The sequence below is a fragment of the Pagrus major genome, chromosome 20, assembly GCF_040436345.1.
Source record: "Pagrus major chromosome 20, Pma_NU_1.0".
NCBI lineage: Eukaryota > Metazoa > Chordata > Actinopteri > Spariformes > Sparidae > Pagrus > Pagrus major.
In genome coordinates this window covers 6,343,873-6,362,163 of record NC_133234.1, presented here as the reverse complement: position 1 = coordinate 6,362,163, position 18,291 = coordinate 6,343,873, and the positions used below count along the sequence as shown (strand labels likewise).

Below are 18,291 nucleotides of genomic sequence, written 5' to 3'. Positions count from 1 at the left end.
GAGTTTACTGAGAATATCAGTTCCACTCTCATGTCTGTGCAGTAAACATGAAGCGATGCTAACAGACAGGAAGTTAAAATGACGGCGGCAGCTTTAACACGTTATAAATCATCTGTTCAATCTGTTTGAAAATTAAAGTCTTCATAAAACAAATTCTGTTTTTTAATGGGGAGGTTGTATGAGGGGTTATTTTTTTGCTTGGCAACATCATGATGGCAAAAACATAACAGCTGCACCGACTGTTGGTTCAGCTTAGGGCTGGGCGATTAATTGGTAAAATCGATTAATACGAGTTTGTGGTTTAGGAAGATTTTTAAAAGAGAGACAAACACAACAACATGGCAGCATGCAAAGAGTTTGTTCCCAAAAAGGTACAGTCTCGTCAGTAGTTTGGTTTTGTGGCGTCATACCTCGAACAAACCACGGTCCGCTGCAAAGGTTGTTTAAAGGCTGTTGCAACTAAAGGCAGCGGTACAACCAGTTTATTTCAGCATTTCAAACAGTAGCATGCAGCAGATCTGGACAAATGTTGTTCACTACGAGATGCACAAGACCGCGGCAGCCCACAAACACCCGCTAAAAAGCAGCCAACATGAGCAGAATCATTATCATTGTATCCCATATGACAAGAAAGGGGCCCGGTGGACAGCTTTTACGGATGCAGTCACGTTGCATATCGCTACAGATATGGTGCCCATATATACAGTGGAAAAGCCGGGGTTCATCCACATGCTGAAAACTTTCGACCCCAGGTATGTGCGAAGAAAGCCGCAACGGGGCATGTCTCAAGCCAGAGATAGTAGACAAGCTTGTCTTCCTGGCCAAAAATGTGTAAAAAAAAAAAAAAAAAAAGAAATGTTGAAACTAAAGACAGCAAGCACACACCTCATGTCCTGTACATCTACCAACATGTGATGTTTACTATGCAATGCATGCAGATGTTTAATTTTGTTTACATATCTTCAGGGATACAAAATACTTTTTGTATACAAAAGGCACCTTTTATTTATTTTTTAAAAGGGAACATTTTTAACAAAAGCTCTCTGCTATGTATTGTATTTTAAAATGCAGCCATTATTTTACCTAAAATGAGTACAGAACATTTATTAATCAAGTACTTATTTAAAAACACTTCAGTTCAATGGGAAACCTACAAAATTTCTAAAATACATGATTGTACTTTATTTCATACAGTCAGTTGTTGACTACATACAGAAATTGATACAAATTAAGCTCAGCGCAAGTTCAATCAGGAAGACTATCTTTTCATTCACCTCTCCCCCTGCTCCCTCTAATTCACCGGTCATAGGCGTTTCTTCATGTACTCTCTCTCCTCCATTTAACCAACCAGATTCTGTCAAGAATACTATCAGCCAATCAAGTTTCTGCTGTCAAACTTAAAACTGCTCACCTCTCTGCTGTCAGCTGTCATTTGAGGCATTCGTACGACCCTCCTCCTCCAGCTCTTCATCCAGTGGCTCGGTTCTACTCACCAGAATCAACTCCCGCTGTTGTCAGATCTCCAGGATCCTTCTTCCTCCATCACAACCACCAGTGTCTAGACTCCATCAGGGGGTTTTCTATTCTACACACAGCTTCATCACCTCCCCAAAATATTACTTCATCACGATGGAGTCTAATCGCCAAAGATTTTCTCATTCTCTTTAGTACACATGGCGATAAATCTTCATGTTCACTCAGTTCAGTCTCTCCTGATTGAACTACTTGGCTGCTTTAACATACTGTATATGGCAGCGAATCATAATACAAGTTTGACATTTTGACGTTCTGGACCTTGGAATTATTCTCCAAGTGGACCTCTTTGAATTTAAATTGAATACCCCTGAGCTAGCAGTTACTAAAAACTTAAGAAGGACTTAACACGGAAACTCAGTGATGAATTAGGAAACGCTGGTGCCAAAAAATAATCTTTCACATCATCATCATGAATCATCATCATCATCATCATCATCATCATAATTATTACATTTCAGCTTTTGTGTGGATAAACAGACGAGATAGTTATAACATTTAGTTTTTTTTGTTATTGATTATCATTTTACAAGCACAAAAGCCAAATGTTTGATGGCTCCGGGTTCCCAAATGTGAGAACTTGTTGCTTTTTTTGGTTTTACATTTTAGTACCTTCAGTATTCTTGTGTTTTTGACTCTTGGCTATATAAAACAAGATGTACAGTTAAACAAGGTATATTTAACTGTACTTTGATGGGCATTTTTGACCAATATCTGATTTTGAGTGAACAACAAATCAAGGAAATACTGTATCTGGCAGATCAACCCATAATGGAAACTCGAGTGGCACTCAGGAGAGCACATGCCTCTGCCAAGGTCCAACAGTCCCCTCTTGTACTCACTCATAGATACCAGCCACCTTAATAAACTAATAGGGTCTATTCTGGGCCATCCTCCACCCAAGGTTAGTGGAAATCAGTTCAGTAGTTTTTGTGTAATCCTGCTGACAAACCAACCAACCAACCAACCAACCAACAGGGGTGAAAACATAACCTCCTTAGCGAAGGTAACAAATGTTAGTTATAGACTTACTGCTGAACAGAGCCAGGCTAGTTGTTTCCCCAGTTTTCTAGGCATTTAAAGCATGTTCGCATGTTATTCCCCACCTCTTTCCCTTGTTTACTGTCATCTCTCCGCTATCTGTATATAATGACTTAAATAAATAAAGAGACACCAGTGGTACCACAGCCATGAAAGCAAAACCACAATAAAAAAAATGTAATTATTCAAAGATATCAATTCAGTTTAACTGAAGACATCACACTACAGCCAAAAAGGACATTACTAATGCTCCATTTTCATTACTGGCTTTTGCCTCTGCTATATATTTGTGAGCAGTAATGGCTGCGGCAGTGTTTGCATTGCAAATGTGTGCGCAGCACAATAACTTAAATGTCCTCCATTCTTATTTCTCCTTACTTCCTGCTGCCAAAAGCACATTACTTGTGTTCACACTACATGTAACAATACCTATCTCACGCAGCATGGAACAGAGTACTGAGAAAGTAAATTTCAAATTTAAAAGGATTTAATTACCTCCACTGCACACAGGGTAGGAGGCAGTGAGCAAATCCCATGTTTAATGACTGACCATACGAAACAAAGAGTTTTTCTTTGTTCACCCATATCACATCAATACTTATCATGGTGGCCAAGGCACTAAATGTACATGAGACCTGGTTTAATTAATTTCTGCTTCAAATGCAATGTTCATTTGAGCATATAAAACAATTCTTATTCGTATGATGGCTATTTACACTTTTGTTTTTTTCTGTACAGTACACAGTTTATAAACACAAGAAAAAATAAATGCTAAATTGTGTAAGCTGTTTGGTTGCTATGGAAGAATGTGGCTCTTGCATAAACTCACTCCCTGTTCACATTCTTCCATCTGATAAGGAGGCTGTTTTTCTTCATTGTTGCTTATCATAGTTGTGGCCCTAAAAGGTTTGAGCTTACCAATGCAATCTTAAAATGAACTGATAACTGCAAATACAAGCTTGTGGAGCCTTGAGAAAGTCAACAGTCAATATTTATTCACATACAAACTGATAATTAAATATGAAAAGTGACAAGAAGCCTTAGTAGTCAAGAGATGACTGTGAGAAGCATATCAAAGGAAAGCTATTAAATGACAACTAGTAGAAATTACCATCATTTCTAAACAAAACAGACTTTTACTGATAATTATCATGAAAAATAAGAGAAAAGCTGTCTTTAACAAACTGTAGTTCTTACTAAATTCAGAGTGTCTGGCCTTTTTTCACTCTCACTTCAAGGCAGTTATCATTACACTTGTAACCTGAAACTTCAACAAAAGGTGTGATGAAAAGGGTGAGGCGCAGGGCTGTAACAGCACAATCCTAGTTGAGTACTACTTCTTGTGATGAGCAAAATGAATGTTATGTAGGAAATTGGTGACATGGCCCATTAGGTGTTATTTTTTAAGGGTTCAACACTAGAAAACTCAAGAACTTAGTCAGGTATGTGTGGGATTGGACTGACAATGGCCTATCAACAACCCTGCCACTGTTATCACACTTAGATTCAAATGCTGGTTAAGTCTGATTGGTGCATTTAAGTAGCCAACATCATCTTTTTCTATGGCCCCTTCAAACCACTGAGCAGATGACAAACAGAATCTCTGATGTGAAATAATTATGACGGACCCAGTAATAATAACTAAAGTGGGACTGGGACCAATTATTTGTTAGGCAATATATTGTCGTCCTTCCTCGTATGATAGGAGTATTGATACGCTGGCACCAAATATTGATATTTTAATTTAGAAAATAAGGCTTTCCCTGCCAATTTGACTCCCCAGCGATACTTCTTCATGGCTCCTCGTGGTGGCACTTATCACATGAATGAGAGAAACTTGAACGGAAGTTAATTGGCCAGAGAAGAGGAAGATATAATGGCGGACATCAATGTGAAGAAAGTTACGTTAAGTGATGCCCCAGCCACGTTTAATAGAACAAACAAAATCGATAAAGACTACGCGATATGCAAGAACTCTCAAGTAAAAGTACACGGGCAACACCACAAAAGTGCAAAGCCACTTGCAATGCCACCACCCTGATCTCCTTGTTGAGAATGTGATTAATGCTAACGTTGTAAGTCAACCTGCAGCAGTGAATGCAATGTTTAAGGCAAAGCTACCTTTCTCGCCCCCGAGGGCTGCCAGTATTACAAAGTCCATCACTGGGTTTAGTTGCAAGGGCCTTGCTATGTACAGCCTGACCGAAAAAATAAAGGTTTTTGCCAAATGCACTGGAACCAAGGTATGAAATACCGAGCAGAAAATATTTCACCAAAAAAGCAGGAAAGTTGGAGGATGCACTACAGTCTGCATAGAGAATTGAGCTCACCTGTGATGAATGGACTTTACGGGCCACAGAGTCCTACGTGACAATCACTGACCATTTTATTGATAATGAGTGGGAAATGTACTCCTACGTGCCGCAAACCAGGCGGATGCACGAAACTCATACCTGTGCTTATCAAAGCTCAGAGAAGTGCACTCACCTCTGAGCATGCTGATCAGTTGCTGTTCCGGAAGAAGAACATGCAAATTTGAGGATGAACGGATATGTGCTCAGGTTTACATAATACAAATTACTACAAGGCACTGAAATTTTCTCAGGTTTATGTAAAGCAAACTGGTAAACTCTGAAATGTTCCAGGTTTATATATAAAACAAGTTTATAAGCAGTTAAATGTGTCCAGATATACAAAAAACAACTTTGCAAAGCTTTTTTAAGTTTATCTACTAAAATGTGTTACAAGTTTGTTAAGCTTCTAAAAAGTATAAGCATAAAATGTGGATAGGTTTACAACCAAAAGTTGGTTATGCTTGCAAAGCACTAAAATTTGTAATTTTATTAAAAAAAATTTTGAAAGAATTTTTTTTTTTTTTTTTTTTTACACTTATTTGTTTTCATAGTTCTATGGTTCTGTTAATTTAGCTTACAGACTTGCTTTGCTGTAGAACTGTGCTGTTTTCTAACAGTTTGGACTTTTGCCAGTTTATGTGATGGCACATGTGGACATTGACAAGTTACATTCAGTGTGTTTGTAACAGGCACTATGCTAAGACTTGATGCACTTTTTGTTCAGTGTTTCATCTCAGTTTGTGTCAAATTCTAGGAAACTGACACCAAATTGCAGTGAATAAATAGAGAAATCCTGCACTTTACCTTTTTACGGGCATTGTGTATTCTTCAGTTTGACAGATATCGTGATGTATTGTTGTATGTCTTGCAATATATCAATTATCGCAGAATCACTGTATCATGATATCATCAGTAGTGTGGGCCAACAAATAGTAAAATCAGACAAACAACCCCAAGATTAAAAAAAAAAAAAACAAGCCCCAACTAGTGTCCCACTAGAGGAGTTTTATAAAAATATTTACATTGTGTTCAAAACAAGAATGGCAGACTGGAACCAGCCACTCAAATACCATGAAGAGAAATAATTGGTGAATTTCTCTGCAAAAACTAAGCTTAAAAGTGCTATTTGTAAGAAAAGTTGATTTTTGAGTCTCATTCCCAACTCAACGCTTTGGGATGGCAGCCGACCCGTCCTACAATCCCAAATGCGTCATTACTTGATGAGCTAGGAACGAGACTTAAAAAAATCAACTTCTCTTACAAACAGCACCTTTAACATTGAACAGCTCCTCCTTGAAAACAAAGGCAAGAATGCAACAGGCTCTCCCTCACCTCCAAATGATCCATAAAAATTACAGTTCAACTCAGACTCAAACCAGACAACAACAATTTGGACAGTGTGGATACCTTCGACACATACATTGATTCAGTTCATTCTCTGCTCCTGTTTGCATGTGCTCTTTCGTTTCAGTGACTTGATGTTGTGTGTTGTCAGGGCCACAAGCCATATAAATCCATGTTCTCCAGCTTCCAAGCTTTAAGAATTTCACATTGTACTCAAAAGTGCCTTGAATTCAAGATGTTACACAATCTAAACCTATCACATTGCTCGCATAAATTTAATCTGCTATGAACCTTTTCTGTGGATGTCATGTCACAGAATGATATAGACCTATACTGTGAGTGGGCATTATGGACAATAATTGACTGAGACATCATTAGTGGTAGAGCCATTGGCAGCAAGCTGACGTCATGTCTACGACAATTTAAATTACTCTGACAAAACTTAATTTGAACACTTGTACATAGCTCAGTGACTCATACATTACTGATTTGAACAGTCCATTAAGATTTAACATCAGCCCATATTTTCTAACCCCATGGCCAGAGTAATGCGTGGCAGGTATTTCATGGAGTGGAGAATTACTTTATGAAAAAAATGTCTCTGATGTAATGTTAGTCTCTCTTTTTCTACATTGAAAAACATGACATTAATTAAAGTCTGTCGCGCATGTATGGCTGCTGCATATCTAACGTAAACGTACAACAGGTAATTAAGAGGATTTCGATCTTTTCAGCAGAAGTTGCCCTCAAATGATGATGACTGACTTAGAGTGTCCTCCATGCAAAATGGAATGGTTGTGTGGGGGTGACAGATTTCACTTATGCTTTCTAGTGTATTTCAAGGTTTGAGAAAATAAATTATATCAGGCTCTCCATCTGTTCTATGTTAGACTAAAAAACTGTCGAGTCGTATGAATGTGGGGCCGACGACAGTAAAGACTGCAGGAGGACAGGAATTGCTGCTGGCCATGTTGGCGCTGACATGGAAAACATTAAATCTGTGTTTTTCTGCATACTTTATAGTTTACTAGACACCGCATTCCTTAAATGTGAATGATAGGATAGACATTCCTTTTCAGAGTGGACAAAAAGTTATGATTTAGAATTTGCAGGGACACACAGGAAGTGACTGGGAAGTGACTTTGCAGACTGTAAGGATAATAAATCACAGAGCAGCCTTACTGTAGGATGCAGATAACAGAAAAGGACCACGCATGTTTTGAAGGTTTGAAAGGAATTTGACTTGCCACATTGACATCATGTAGTTTGCATACACTTGTAGTTTTTAATCAACATTTTGTCACAGGGCTGTAAGATGCAAACGAGACAGTTTCACAACTCTCAAGTTCAACTACTGGGAAGCTGGGAACGTCCCTTGTCATCATGCTCTCTGACTTCCTCAATCAAAACAGCTTCCTCTTTTTTAGTTTCCATCATAACAGACTGCTCTTCCTAAAATTCACTAATGACACCTCTTAATGACCAATGATGCTGACTCGTTCCAATCTTATACTGCTTGACTTGAGTGCTGCTTTTGACGCAATCGATAGCAGTTGATTAGATAGACTGTGGATATGGCTGGGCATATTGAATACAGTACTTTGGATCATCAATACTGTCTTCAGACAGAAAATTCTCTTGGCATTGGCTGCAAAAATCCACTTCCAGACTCACATCAGTTGGGCTCTAGTAATACACTGGATGTCTCCGAATGTTCTTCAAATGAACTCAGCCAAAACAGAGATTCTTCTTAGAGGCTCCAGCAACACAAACATTCAAATACAGCCATCTATTTGGTACCTGTCTAAATACATTAAGCCGTTAAGCTGTTGCTAGAAATCTTGGTGTAGAAATGTTGTTTGACTTAAATTTAAGCTTTCAGCAGCACATTACAAAACTTGTACAAACATGTTTTTTTCAACAAAGGAACATTGCCAGAATTCAAACTACAGTATGTAAAGATTTAAAGGTACAGAATGTATTTTATATGACTCTAGCTCATCATGCCTGGATTACTATAACATCCATTTTAAATGCCTAAAAATGCAGACCACCAACAGACAATAAAGAACTCAGCTGCTAGGCTTTTAACCGGATTAAACAGGTATCTTCTATCTGTACAAGGCACTAAATGGTCTGACTCCTCAGTATTCCTCTGATATTGTATTCCTGTATGACCCTGCTCACACTTTAAGGTTCACTGGTGGGGGGGCTTTTATCTATTCCAGACATTCCCAGCTGAAGACTTTGGGGGACAGAGCTTTTGAAGACCCTGAGGCTCTGCAACACCCTGACGGAGGAAATATGGCTGGCTTCTCTCAAATCTGTGCTTAAAATGTACTTCTATCACTCTGCCTTTCCTGATTTCATCTGATCCTAGTTTTTATTCAGTTAGTGAATGTTGCTTGGTACTTTGGCTACTGGCTGCACCTTTCCGCAACACACAATTCTAATCCAAGCTGCTGCTGACAGGCTGAATTGTTGGCATATAATGCAGCACATAAACAGGCCTTAGATCAGCCTGTTAATGTGTGTACTACGTGTCTGTCTGTTCTGCTTCTGCTATGCCTTCCTGTTCAAGTTCAAATAAAAGCGCCAACACTTTTTCTGTGCACACAAAAGGCTTATTTCGCTCAATTAAAAAAAAAAAAGTGTTAAAATCCGTGTTATTAAGCAGTTCACCTTTGCCAGGATATTTCATTCACCTGTCAGGTGTGGCATATCAAGATGCAATAAACAGCATGATCATTGCACATATTCTTGAGGTGGTCACAAGAAAAGGCCATTCTAAAATGTGCAGTCCTATCAACCAAAACATTGCCAAAGATGTCGCAAGTTTGGAAGCGTGCACTTGGCATGCTGAATGCAGGGCCACCAGAGCTGGCCACTCATGCAACATGCAAGTCACATCCCAGCCAAAGCATCCAGTTAATAGTTGTGATGAGTAACACGTTAACCCATCCTGTACAACACATGCAGATGCACAACCAGTACTAGGGCCGGACCGATTATCGGTCTGTCCGATTGTCAGGGCTGATATTCAGCATTTTTACGATTGTTGGTATCTGTGTTTTTTGTGTCTGATTGCCAGTGAAATATAAAAAACTGAAAAATGTTGTACTTCACTGGATCTGATGTAGCAGCCTTTCTCTGTGAGTGGTCACCACTCTGTGGTCTCAGCATCCACAACACTCTCTGCTGTCAGGATTAATCACGGATCAGCACTGAATAATCTGAATGTGCTTGCTAAAGTTATCAAATAAATGAAGTGGAGTGAAAGTATTAAGTAGCAGAAAATGGACACAATGAAGCAAAGTACCTCCAAATTATACATAAGCATATTATTTGAGTTACATTCCATCACTGGTTATTCTCCAGTTTGAGATTAAGATTTTTATTTTCCTGTAAATGTGGATTGGTTCCAATTATCAGTTATCGGTCTCCTAGATTACTAATAAACGGTACTGGTATCGGCCCTGAAAAAAACGTAATGGTCAATCCCTAGCTAGAAAGCCAGTGCACACAATATTTTACCTTAATATCACAATAATACATAATTTACTATCAACATTTGATGATAGGGCTGCACGATGTTTAATCACAATTGCAGAAGAGAGAAGAGAAGAGAACAATATTTGTAGGCCAGGGCATCTCTGCAGCACTACAGTACCTTATTATAATGCTGATTTGTCACATATTTAACCTTTTTAAAAGAAAAAAACTGCGGCCTCTGCAATTTTAGACATTTTACTTGGCCGTATTGCGATTTAGATAATATATCGATTAATTGTGCAGCCCTAACATTGTACAAGAAAGGCTCTTACTGTTAGTACATCAGAACAGGATATAGATCATATTTATGATGCTGAATATTTGCACTTATGGTGTAACTGGTGCAGAGATTAGATGACTAATTGATAGTCATTCAACAGTAAATTATTCATTAATAAAAAGACCAAAAACTTGATACTCTTGTATTTCTAAAATAAGCACCACCTTTTTCAATAATAAAAACAAGAGTTCATAGCTGCTCTTATCTGGTATTCAATAAGGATTAAAAAACAAGTGTTTCCTTTGACAGCCTTATACTTCACAAATACAATCTGATACCACTATTTCTCATCAGTTCAAGGACTTTTCAGTGACTTTCAAGTAGAGTCTAACCCATATGTCAGGCAGCTGATATCATCAGCTGATATTGGCCTATCAGTACATATCAGCATTCACACACACACACACACACACACACACACACACACACTACTTACGAGTATTTATTCCAATTTAGGTTTACTGTTTAGTACACTGATGTTATTTTGGACAATGTATAAATATATGAAGAATAATGCTCTTATATCCATGACATATTTTTCTTATTGCCTAATATCGGTATCAGCATCAGATCCAATATTCAGTTTTAGTCACTCACACTTGGTATGCTTTGGGGTAAAATCAAAGTGACCTGAATCAGACATAATTTATCCTGATCTTGTGTCAGTCAAGTATGAAAGTGAAGTGAATAAAATTAAAGCTGCCATTGTTTGCAGAGTGGGAGGGCTTTCAACCCCTCTTTTCATAAAGAGTGCATGCAGACTGTCACTTGAAAGTTTATTAATAAATCTGCTGAAGGAGTACTGGACAAGACACGTGTAGATTTTCCTTATGTAAAGACTGATTGAGCAATCGGCTAGATGTAAAGGTGTAGGTTACATGAAACACCTTTTACAAACAATGACATTGCAAATGAAGTCCTTGGCCAAGCCCATAACCTGACTCACATTGACTCGCATTGAATACACACTGTTGAGTGCTGGAGGATAACAACTGCCTCCAGTTTGTTTCAAGTGGATATAAACAGCAGCAACTAGTTTGGGTCACCTCAGATGGCCCCATAAACAAGCCAGCTCTCAGTGTGATATGCAGCCTGTGGAAAATCAGGTGCACAGTCTTAACCCTTTTTGAAACAACAAAGTGCCTCAAAGCTCTTGAGTTTGGTACACATAGGGGTTTTGTCATGGCAGTGTGGGACAAAAGCCTCTCAACCTTCAGACAGACAGTTTAAAGTGTTGTGATGTTTAAAGTCTAAATAGCATAGACGCAAAACATGGCACTGGTGGTACCTTAACCTGTTGCTCCAATGAACATAATGGTGTTATTTGTTATTTTATTTGCCTTTACTGCTGAAGCATGTATTGCCTATCACTGCACTCATTTGCATTGGAAAAGGAAGTTCAGGTGATTGGATTTAGTTCAGCAGACCTTGAGACGACCACTGCCAACAGCATCAAGACCACCCAACCAGACAAGCTGGACCACAAACATTGTGATCGCCCCATGAAGAGATAGAAAAGTGCCACAATAAGAGCTAAGCTACACAGCATGGACCTAAAGCTGCATCTCTACCCAGTAGGGCTGCACCATTCTTGCTAAAATGTGAATCACAATTTTTCTCCCTGAGAATTGAGAACACGATTCTCTCACAGGATTCTTATTTTTTTTTAACAAAAGCATTTATTGCACTAGACACTCAAATAAAGTTGCTGTCTCCAGGGCTTTCAATGGACAACATATCATAGTGCTGAAAGTAAAGACAACATATATCAAAGTGCTGGACTGGGAACTTATGACGATATGGTAATACACTGTATCATAGTGCTGTCAGTCTTCCTCTGTAATCCCATTCGAATTTCATTCTTATTATTTTCAATATTCACATTATTTTCAAATTTTGAATGCTCAAATTTAGAATACTATGAATATTTATTATGTACCTCTACACTGTATACAAACGCTTGCGCTTACATGCATTGCCAAAGCCAATGTCAGCATGTGGTTGTAAGTTCTGTGCACTACAGGGCATTCACATACTACCAATAACTTTAAACTGATAGCTTTCTTGCTAAGTAATAAAGTTTAAATACTGAAAAGCCCTGTGATGAGGAGGAGGGAGGCATCGCTTCTGATAATGTAATCTTAGAGATTTACGTGGTTGTGATTCATTTAACTTTATGTTCATCAGATGTGACAAAAGCATCTAATTTTCATATGTGTTTAGGCCAGAAACATCATAGCACAGACAGAAGTCGAACCCTAGATGTTACTGATGACTGTTGTCCTTTTATCACCATACATGTTGTAAACTTGTTGTTAGCTGTGAAGGCAACCCTCTGTTAACATAGCATTAAGTTCGCTACCTAGCTAATGTCAAAACCCACATCCAGCATTTGTTTGTTTCACCGCACAAGTGCTTCACCTCAGAGCTTCTCAGCAGCTGCCAGAGCTTTTCTGTGAAGTTGGGGTCAAAGGCAGAGTGAGATTTACTCACATTAGCAAAAACATTGAGGCTGGCTAAACTGTTTTTGACTGCCTCCTCCCTGCTTGTCCTACACGTGCTGGCTTGTCAGGTTACTATGGTAACACAGATTGACAGCACTGTGAATGAGGAAGAGAAATGAGACAGATGATTGAGTTGTATGCTTAAATGTTGAATTAATCAACAAGTCAACAATGTCAATTGCATAGGGAAATGGAGGCAAGTGAATCGCTGTCAACTAGAAAGGAGACCGCATAGATGTATGAATCGAGACTGTGATGTTTTACAGTGAGTCATGCAGCCCTACTACCCAGCCAACTCCTGGCTAATGTTTGGTCACAGGAAAATGGAACAAATAAAAAAGGGACTGAGGCTGACACAGCGACAGGAAATCAGAAACTGTTTTGTGCACATATGGCTTACAGGGAACACAGGACTCATAAGGAACATAATCCCAACAAAATGAGGATTGGATTATGCTTAGTTTTTAATGTTAAGATGCGAACTAGTACTTCTTCAATTAGATGACTAATCTAAAAGAATATTAGTTGCCAACTATTTGGATAACTGATTAATATTTAAGTAATTTCTCAAGCAAAAATGTAAAACACTTATTGGTTTCAGCATCTTAAATATAAGGAGTTGCTGCTTTTCTTTGCCATTTATGATAGTAAATGAAGAGGCTTTGGGTTTTGGATGAGTGCTTTTTTTGATTTTTGGACATTTATAGGCAAAACAATTAATCAATTAATAATCAGCACAATAATCAATAATTAAAATAATCATTGGTTGCAGTCTTAATACGGACTACATAATCAACTTTGTTGGTACAGTTTATCTTCCCCCAGATATGAATTCAAAACATGCACCACAGAATAATTACTTTCTGGGTGTATATGTGCATATCTACTGTATAATTTCTTACATATGTATGAATATACACAGCATGTATATAAATAACTATATTGTTTTATTTTATTGTAATTGTATTTTATGCATATGCATATTTGTGTGTCTAGCATGAAGGGGCTACAACTTACATTTCATTGATCAACCCTGTGCTATAAAAGGACAAATGAAAGACCTTGATTTTTTTTATTCCTTGTTTTAACATTAAAAACACAAATCAAAATTTTTGTATCTTAAGAGATAAAATTGACTGTGTTTAATTTGAAACAAGCCACCCAGACTCTACAGAGTAAGAAACTAGTTGGTGAAAATAGTGGTGCATTTAGCTGTTGAAAAGACAGATATTTTCATGGAGACCACAACAAAGCTAAGAGGAGTGTGAATATTGTGAAGTACATATATTCAGAAGTCTAGGATGTCAAAATGACTTGTATAAGCGTTTCAAAGTCCAAGAAACAATCAAAAGTGATAGGGCATGATGTATGGAAGCACCACAGGAAGGGTTTTACTTTGAAGCAGCTACAGACTTCTGGCATACACATAAGTATAGAGATAATGACTGGGTGTACTTTTTTGTTGATGTATCAGGATATCAATGAATGTTCAACATGCTGAATATAGTTGTAATGATACATGTTCATATATGATATTTAAGTTAAATAAGCTTGTAAATACAGTATGCTGTAAACTATATCGTATTTATAAATGCAGCACAAACTACAGACACACAGAATCTGCATGATAAACCACTATTTGGTCACATTTCACATCCCAATCACAACATTTACACATTACATGTTTTCTCAACATGTTTTCTCCACACCGCCCAGCCCTTGTGTGTGATTTACCACTGCAACAGCTCTATAATGACACTTCCCCATAGTCACATGACACAAACATACAACAACATAAAATTGAAAAAGTTATCAAGGACCTTGCAGCAATTGAGTTCTCAAAATTGTGATGTTCAGGATCAAAGAAATTAATATATGTGAACTGTAGGACTTCTTGATATGGTTTACAGCTGTAGGAATACACAATTGCAACAGAGCTAGAACAACCATTGCAAGATTAAAGCCACATTAGTGTTACCACAGCGAGAAAAGGATACCGAACATGACCTCAGATAACTCTAATAGAGCGACACCATCCAGGCAGTCTACATGGTGTTATGAGTGCTACTGTGGGTCTCTGTGAAAGAAATCCAAAACTTCCATAATATTCCCATTGGGATTTACTGTGTGTTTGTGGTACTACTGATTAGTAACCTCATTATACTAGCCTGTAGGTACGATACGTATAATTAAACAGAGTGTGATATTAAAATTTCTTGATGGGGATTTTGCCTCCTATGATATCTCTATAAAGGGCCCTCTGCCCACTGTATGAGCTTTTATCACCATACAGAAACATTCCCAGTGGGACTGTGGTGTGTTTTATTAGGCTCGGTACTTCCTACTCTCTGCTTTTGTCATCTACTATGCTATCCCTTTATTATTCCTAGAGGGGCTTAGTCTAGCTACTGTATACTGACTCTGAGATAAGTTTACGGTCGTTATCGTGTCGGAGGTGCATCATAAATACTAAAACAGTATCAATATTAAGCTGTGTTTGACGTTTTACTACATGACTGTCCTTCCTCGAGGATAGAACAGCCGTGTGCGACTTCTTAACACACCAAACGAAACCACCTAATTTAACATGACATTAATTGAGAGCTCGTTAACACAGTAAATGCTATTAAGTGGGTTATTTATGGTTCGCCGTGGCCGGTGGTGTACCTCTGAATGGCTGCCCGGAAACAAAACAAAAGCAGCTCATGACATAATATGGTACAACCTTGTCAGGTAGTACCCGAAGTACACACAAGGCCATGGGAGATCTTGTGACATACACGGCAGCAGTCATGACAAACCACCGGAGCCGACACCGGCGATGGGTGACGTACTCACCCAGAAGGGAAGCTCCGGTCCGCACAGCTTCTCCATCTCCGTCACGGCGGGATACCGGGAACCACCGGAGAGCTCTGTGTCTTCTCTACAGGTCGAGCCCTTTTCTGGCCGACCACTTTTCCTATTCCTTTCTGCGTGAAAAACACGCTCGCCGACAGTCACATGCCACACAGACAGGTATGTGTTGTGTCGGCGCCTCAGGTCTCTGTGTCCGCCGTCAGCGTGGACCGTCAAGCGACAGGAAACGGTCCGCTTCTTCCGCTCTGCTGAAAATCGAATTGAAAAGTAAGTTGGGGCAGGAGAAGAATTATTTCTATGGGAGGCTGTCGTGATGGCAAGGCGGGGCATCCGTTTACTAGGCCCCACCCCTTTCTCTCTCTCTCTCTCTCTCTCTCTCTCTCTCTCTGTCTCTCTCTCCCTCACTTTAACATGCACACACACCATGACTCAGCAGTTTGTTGATGAGTCATATCACAGTTTGCACGTGAGAGATAGCAATAGGTAATGTCTAAGGTGGAACTTGGTGGTTCCTCGTGGTCCTCAATCAATAAATTAATTAAGGGTCAACAGAGAAGCAAAGTCCCATCCCTTGTGTAATGTTGACACTATCACATAAGAACGTACATTTTTTAAACAAGGTTTTTAAAAAACGAAATAAAAATTGAGTCCTCGAGTCCTGCTACATCTATTTTAGACAATGGAGTGTTGAGGATGAGTTCAGGAGCCTCACAGCCTGTGGAATGAAGCTGCTCTGTAGTCTGGTGGTATGGCAGTGGATACTTCTGTACCTTTTGCAATAGAGCAATAGAGCTCTTTTTCAGGGGTGTGTGTTTTTGCCTCCCTTTTTTCTAAAATCAACAATAAACTCCTTGGTGATGGTGAGCAGTAGATTGTTCTCTGTGGACCACCACCCTCTCCAGTCTCTGCTGATGTCTCCTCTTTGCCTCCTTGATACCAGCTTTCACTCTTGCTCTGGTGGTGATGTATGCTTCGTTGTCACCTGACCGAACGGCAGCTTTTCTGGCTGAGCCCTCCATTCATCCAGGCCTTCTGGTTGGGGAATGATCTTGGCCATCTTACAGTGATCAGGTCATCAACACATTTGCTGAGATAAATAATAAATATTATATATATATATATATGTATATATATATATATACATATATATATATATATATATATATATATAGATAGATAGATAGATAGATAGATAGATAAACAAGAGGAGAAGATTGGGGTTATTACAGCTCTTTAAGGGAAGCTGCATCTTGTGTTTCTGTTCACTTCTTGCTACCTATCGAGATGTGTTACTTGTCACATCTAAAGGCTGATTTGTGCTCAACATTAGATACCGATACAGACGGAAAGCCAAGTCCGCATCCTGCATAAAAGCTTACTGTACGGTTACAGACTAAAAGGAGCATTACCACTGAAAATTGTGAGGGCAGTGTAGCCAATAGTTCACACGAGACGACCATAGGACATGACAAAGAATGTTTGTTGACACATAGCAGTGTTTTAAATGGCCTCACAAAACACCACCGTCTACCAAGCTGCTTTCACTGTAATTTTTCTGAACAGGTGCATTATCCACCTTTGTCATGTTTGTTGTTGTTAGAAACTATTGACTGTGAGCTGCCCTTAACCAGATGTATTGCTTAACATCAATGTCAGTGAGTGAGTATGTGGTGAGTTAGACTTATATCCTTTGCGATGGATGTATCTATTTTAGTACATAAAGGGAGCATAAATTATCCTTAAGGGAGAGAGGTAGTACTATCAATTTGCTTTAAGGTAGCAGTTTTTGACAAGGCAGCGTAAATTAGTAGAGCACCAGGTGCTCTGGGCAGGTTTGTTTTTAAAGTTTAAGCAATTTTGTCACTGCATTTTTGTCAAGCCGTTTTTTCTTCTTTTTTTTGCAATACACAATATTGACAGAGCTGAGAACAGCCCCAACAGTTGAACTTGTATTTGTGGTGGTGGGGGAGTGATAAAGGTACACTATGTAAATGAATAAATACATAGTTGTATAGTATGTATGCATGTTTGAATATATGTATGTGTGTCTGTATGTATTTATGTATGTATGATGTGAAGTCTTACATAAATAACAATAGGAAGAATAAGAATAATAGCAGTAATTATAGCAACAATACTAGTAATACTGATAAAACCAATAGTAATAGATTAGTAAAAAATAGTAAACAACAGCAACAACAATAATAATGATAATATTACTACTACGACTACTACTTATAGTAGTAAAAGAAAAGGAGTCAAAAAACATACATAATGTATAAAGTAAGAAATATACCAAATACTATACTATATGCTATAAATACAGTACAGGAAATGAAATAAAAAGATATATGTATAAACATATTATGATCAGTATTGTTGTTATTATTGTTGTTACCACTATTCTCATAGCATTGTGGGTCAATGTCTCCTTTCTGAATTCCTTATCTTTATGTATGTAGTGTGTGTGTGTGTGTAAAGACTTTGTACAGAAGTAGATCAGTTTTCCAGAGAGATGAGATGGAGTGATCCATAAGTTAGTTTTTCCACCGTGTGATATGTGTGTTGTTCGTTGATTTCCAATACATGAGGATTGTTTTCTTGCCCATAGATATCGCTCCGAGGAATAATCTATGGTTTGTTTTGTTTAGGTTGAGGGATGATATGTCACCCAGTAGGCAAAGTAAGGGGGATAAAGAGATGATGAAAGGGCAGCCCAGGAAGACTGAAAGTGACGAATGAACAAAAGCAATGAACAGGTGTGCCATGCTAGGTAGCATGAATATAGCCGTCATGGTTGTTTTGCGTACAGCTTGAACAAATTACT

The 18,291-nt window shown here is 38.5% G+C and overlaps 1 protein-coding gene across 1 annotated transcript in view; it reads right to left on the bottom strand.

Moving 5' to 3' along the window:
* Nucleotides 1–15,710, bottom strand: part of abcc3 (ATP-binding cassette, sub-family C (CFTR/MRP), member 3) — a 68,506-nt gene extending 52,796 nt beyond the window's left edge. The window contains exon 1 of the mRNA XM_073489075.1: nt 15,447–15,710. Within this exon, the coding sequence (XP_073345176.1) occupies nt 15,447–15,482 (36 nt within the window). The 5' untranslated portion in view covers nt 15,483–15,710. The remainder of the gene's footprint in view (nt 1–15,446) is intronic.
* Between the last annotated feature and the right edge of the window lie 2,581 nt (nt 15,711–18,291).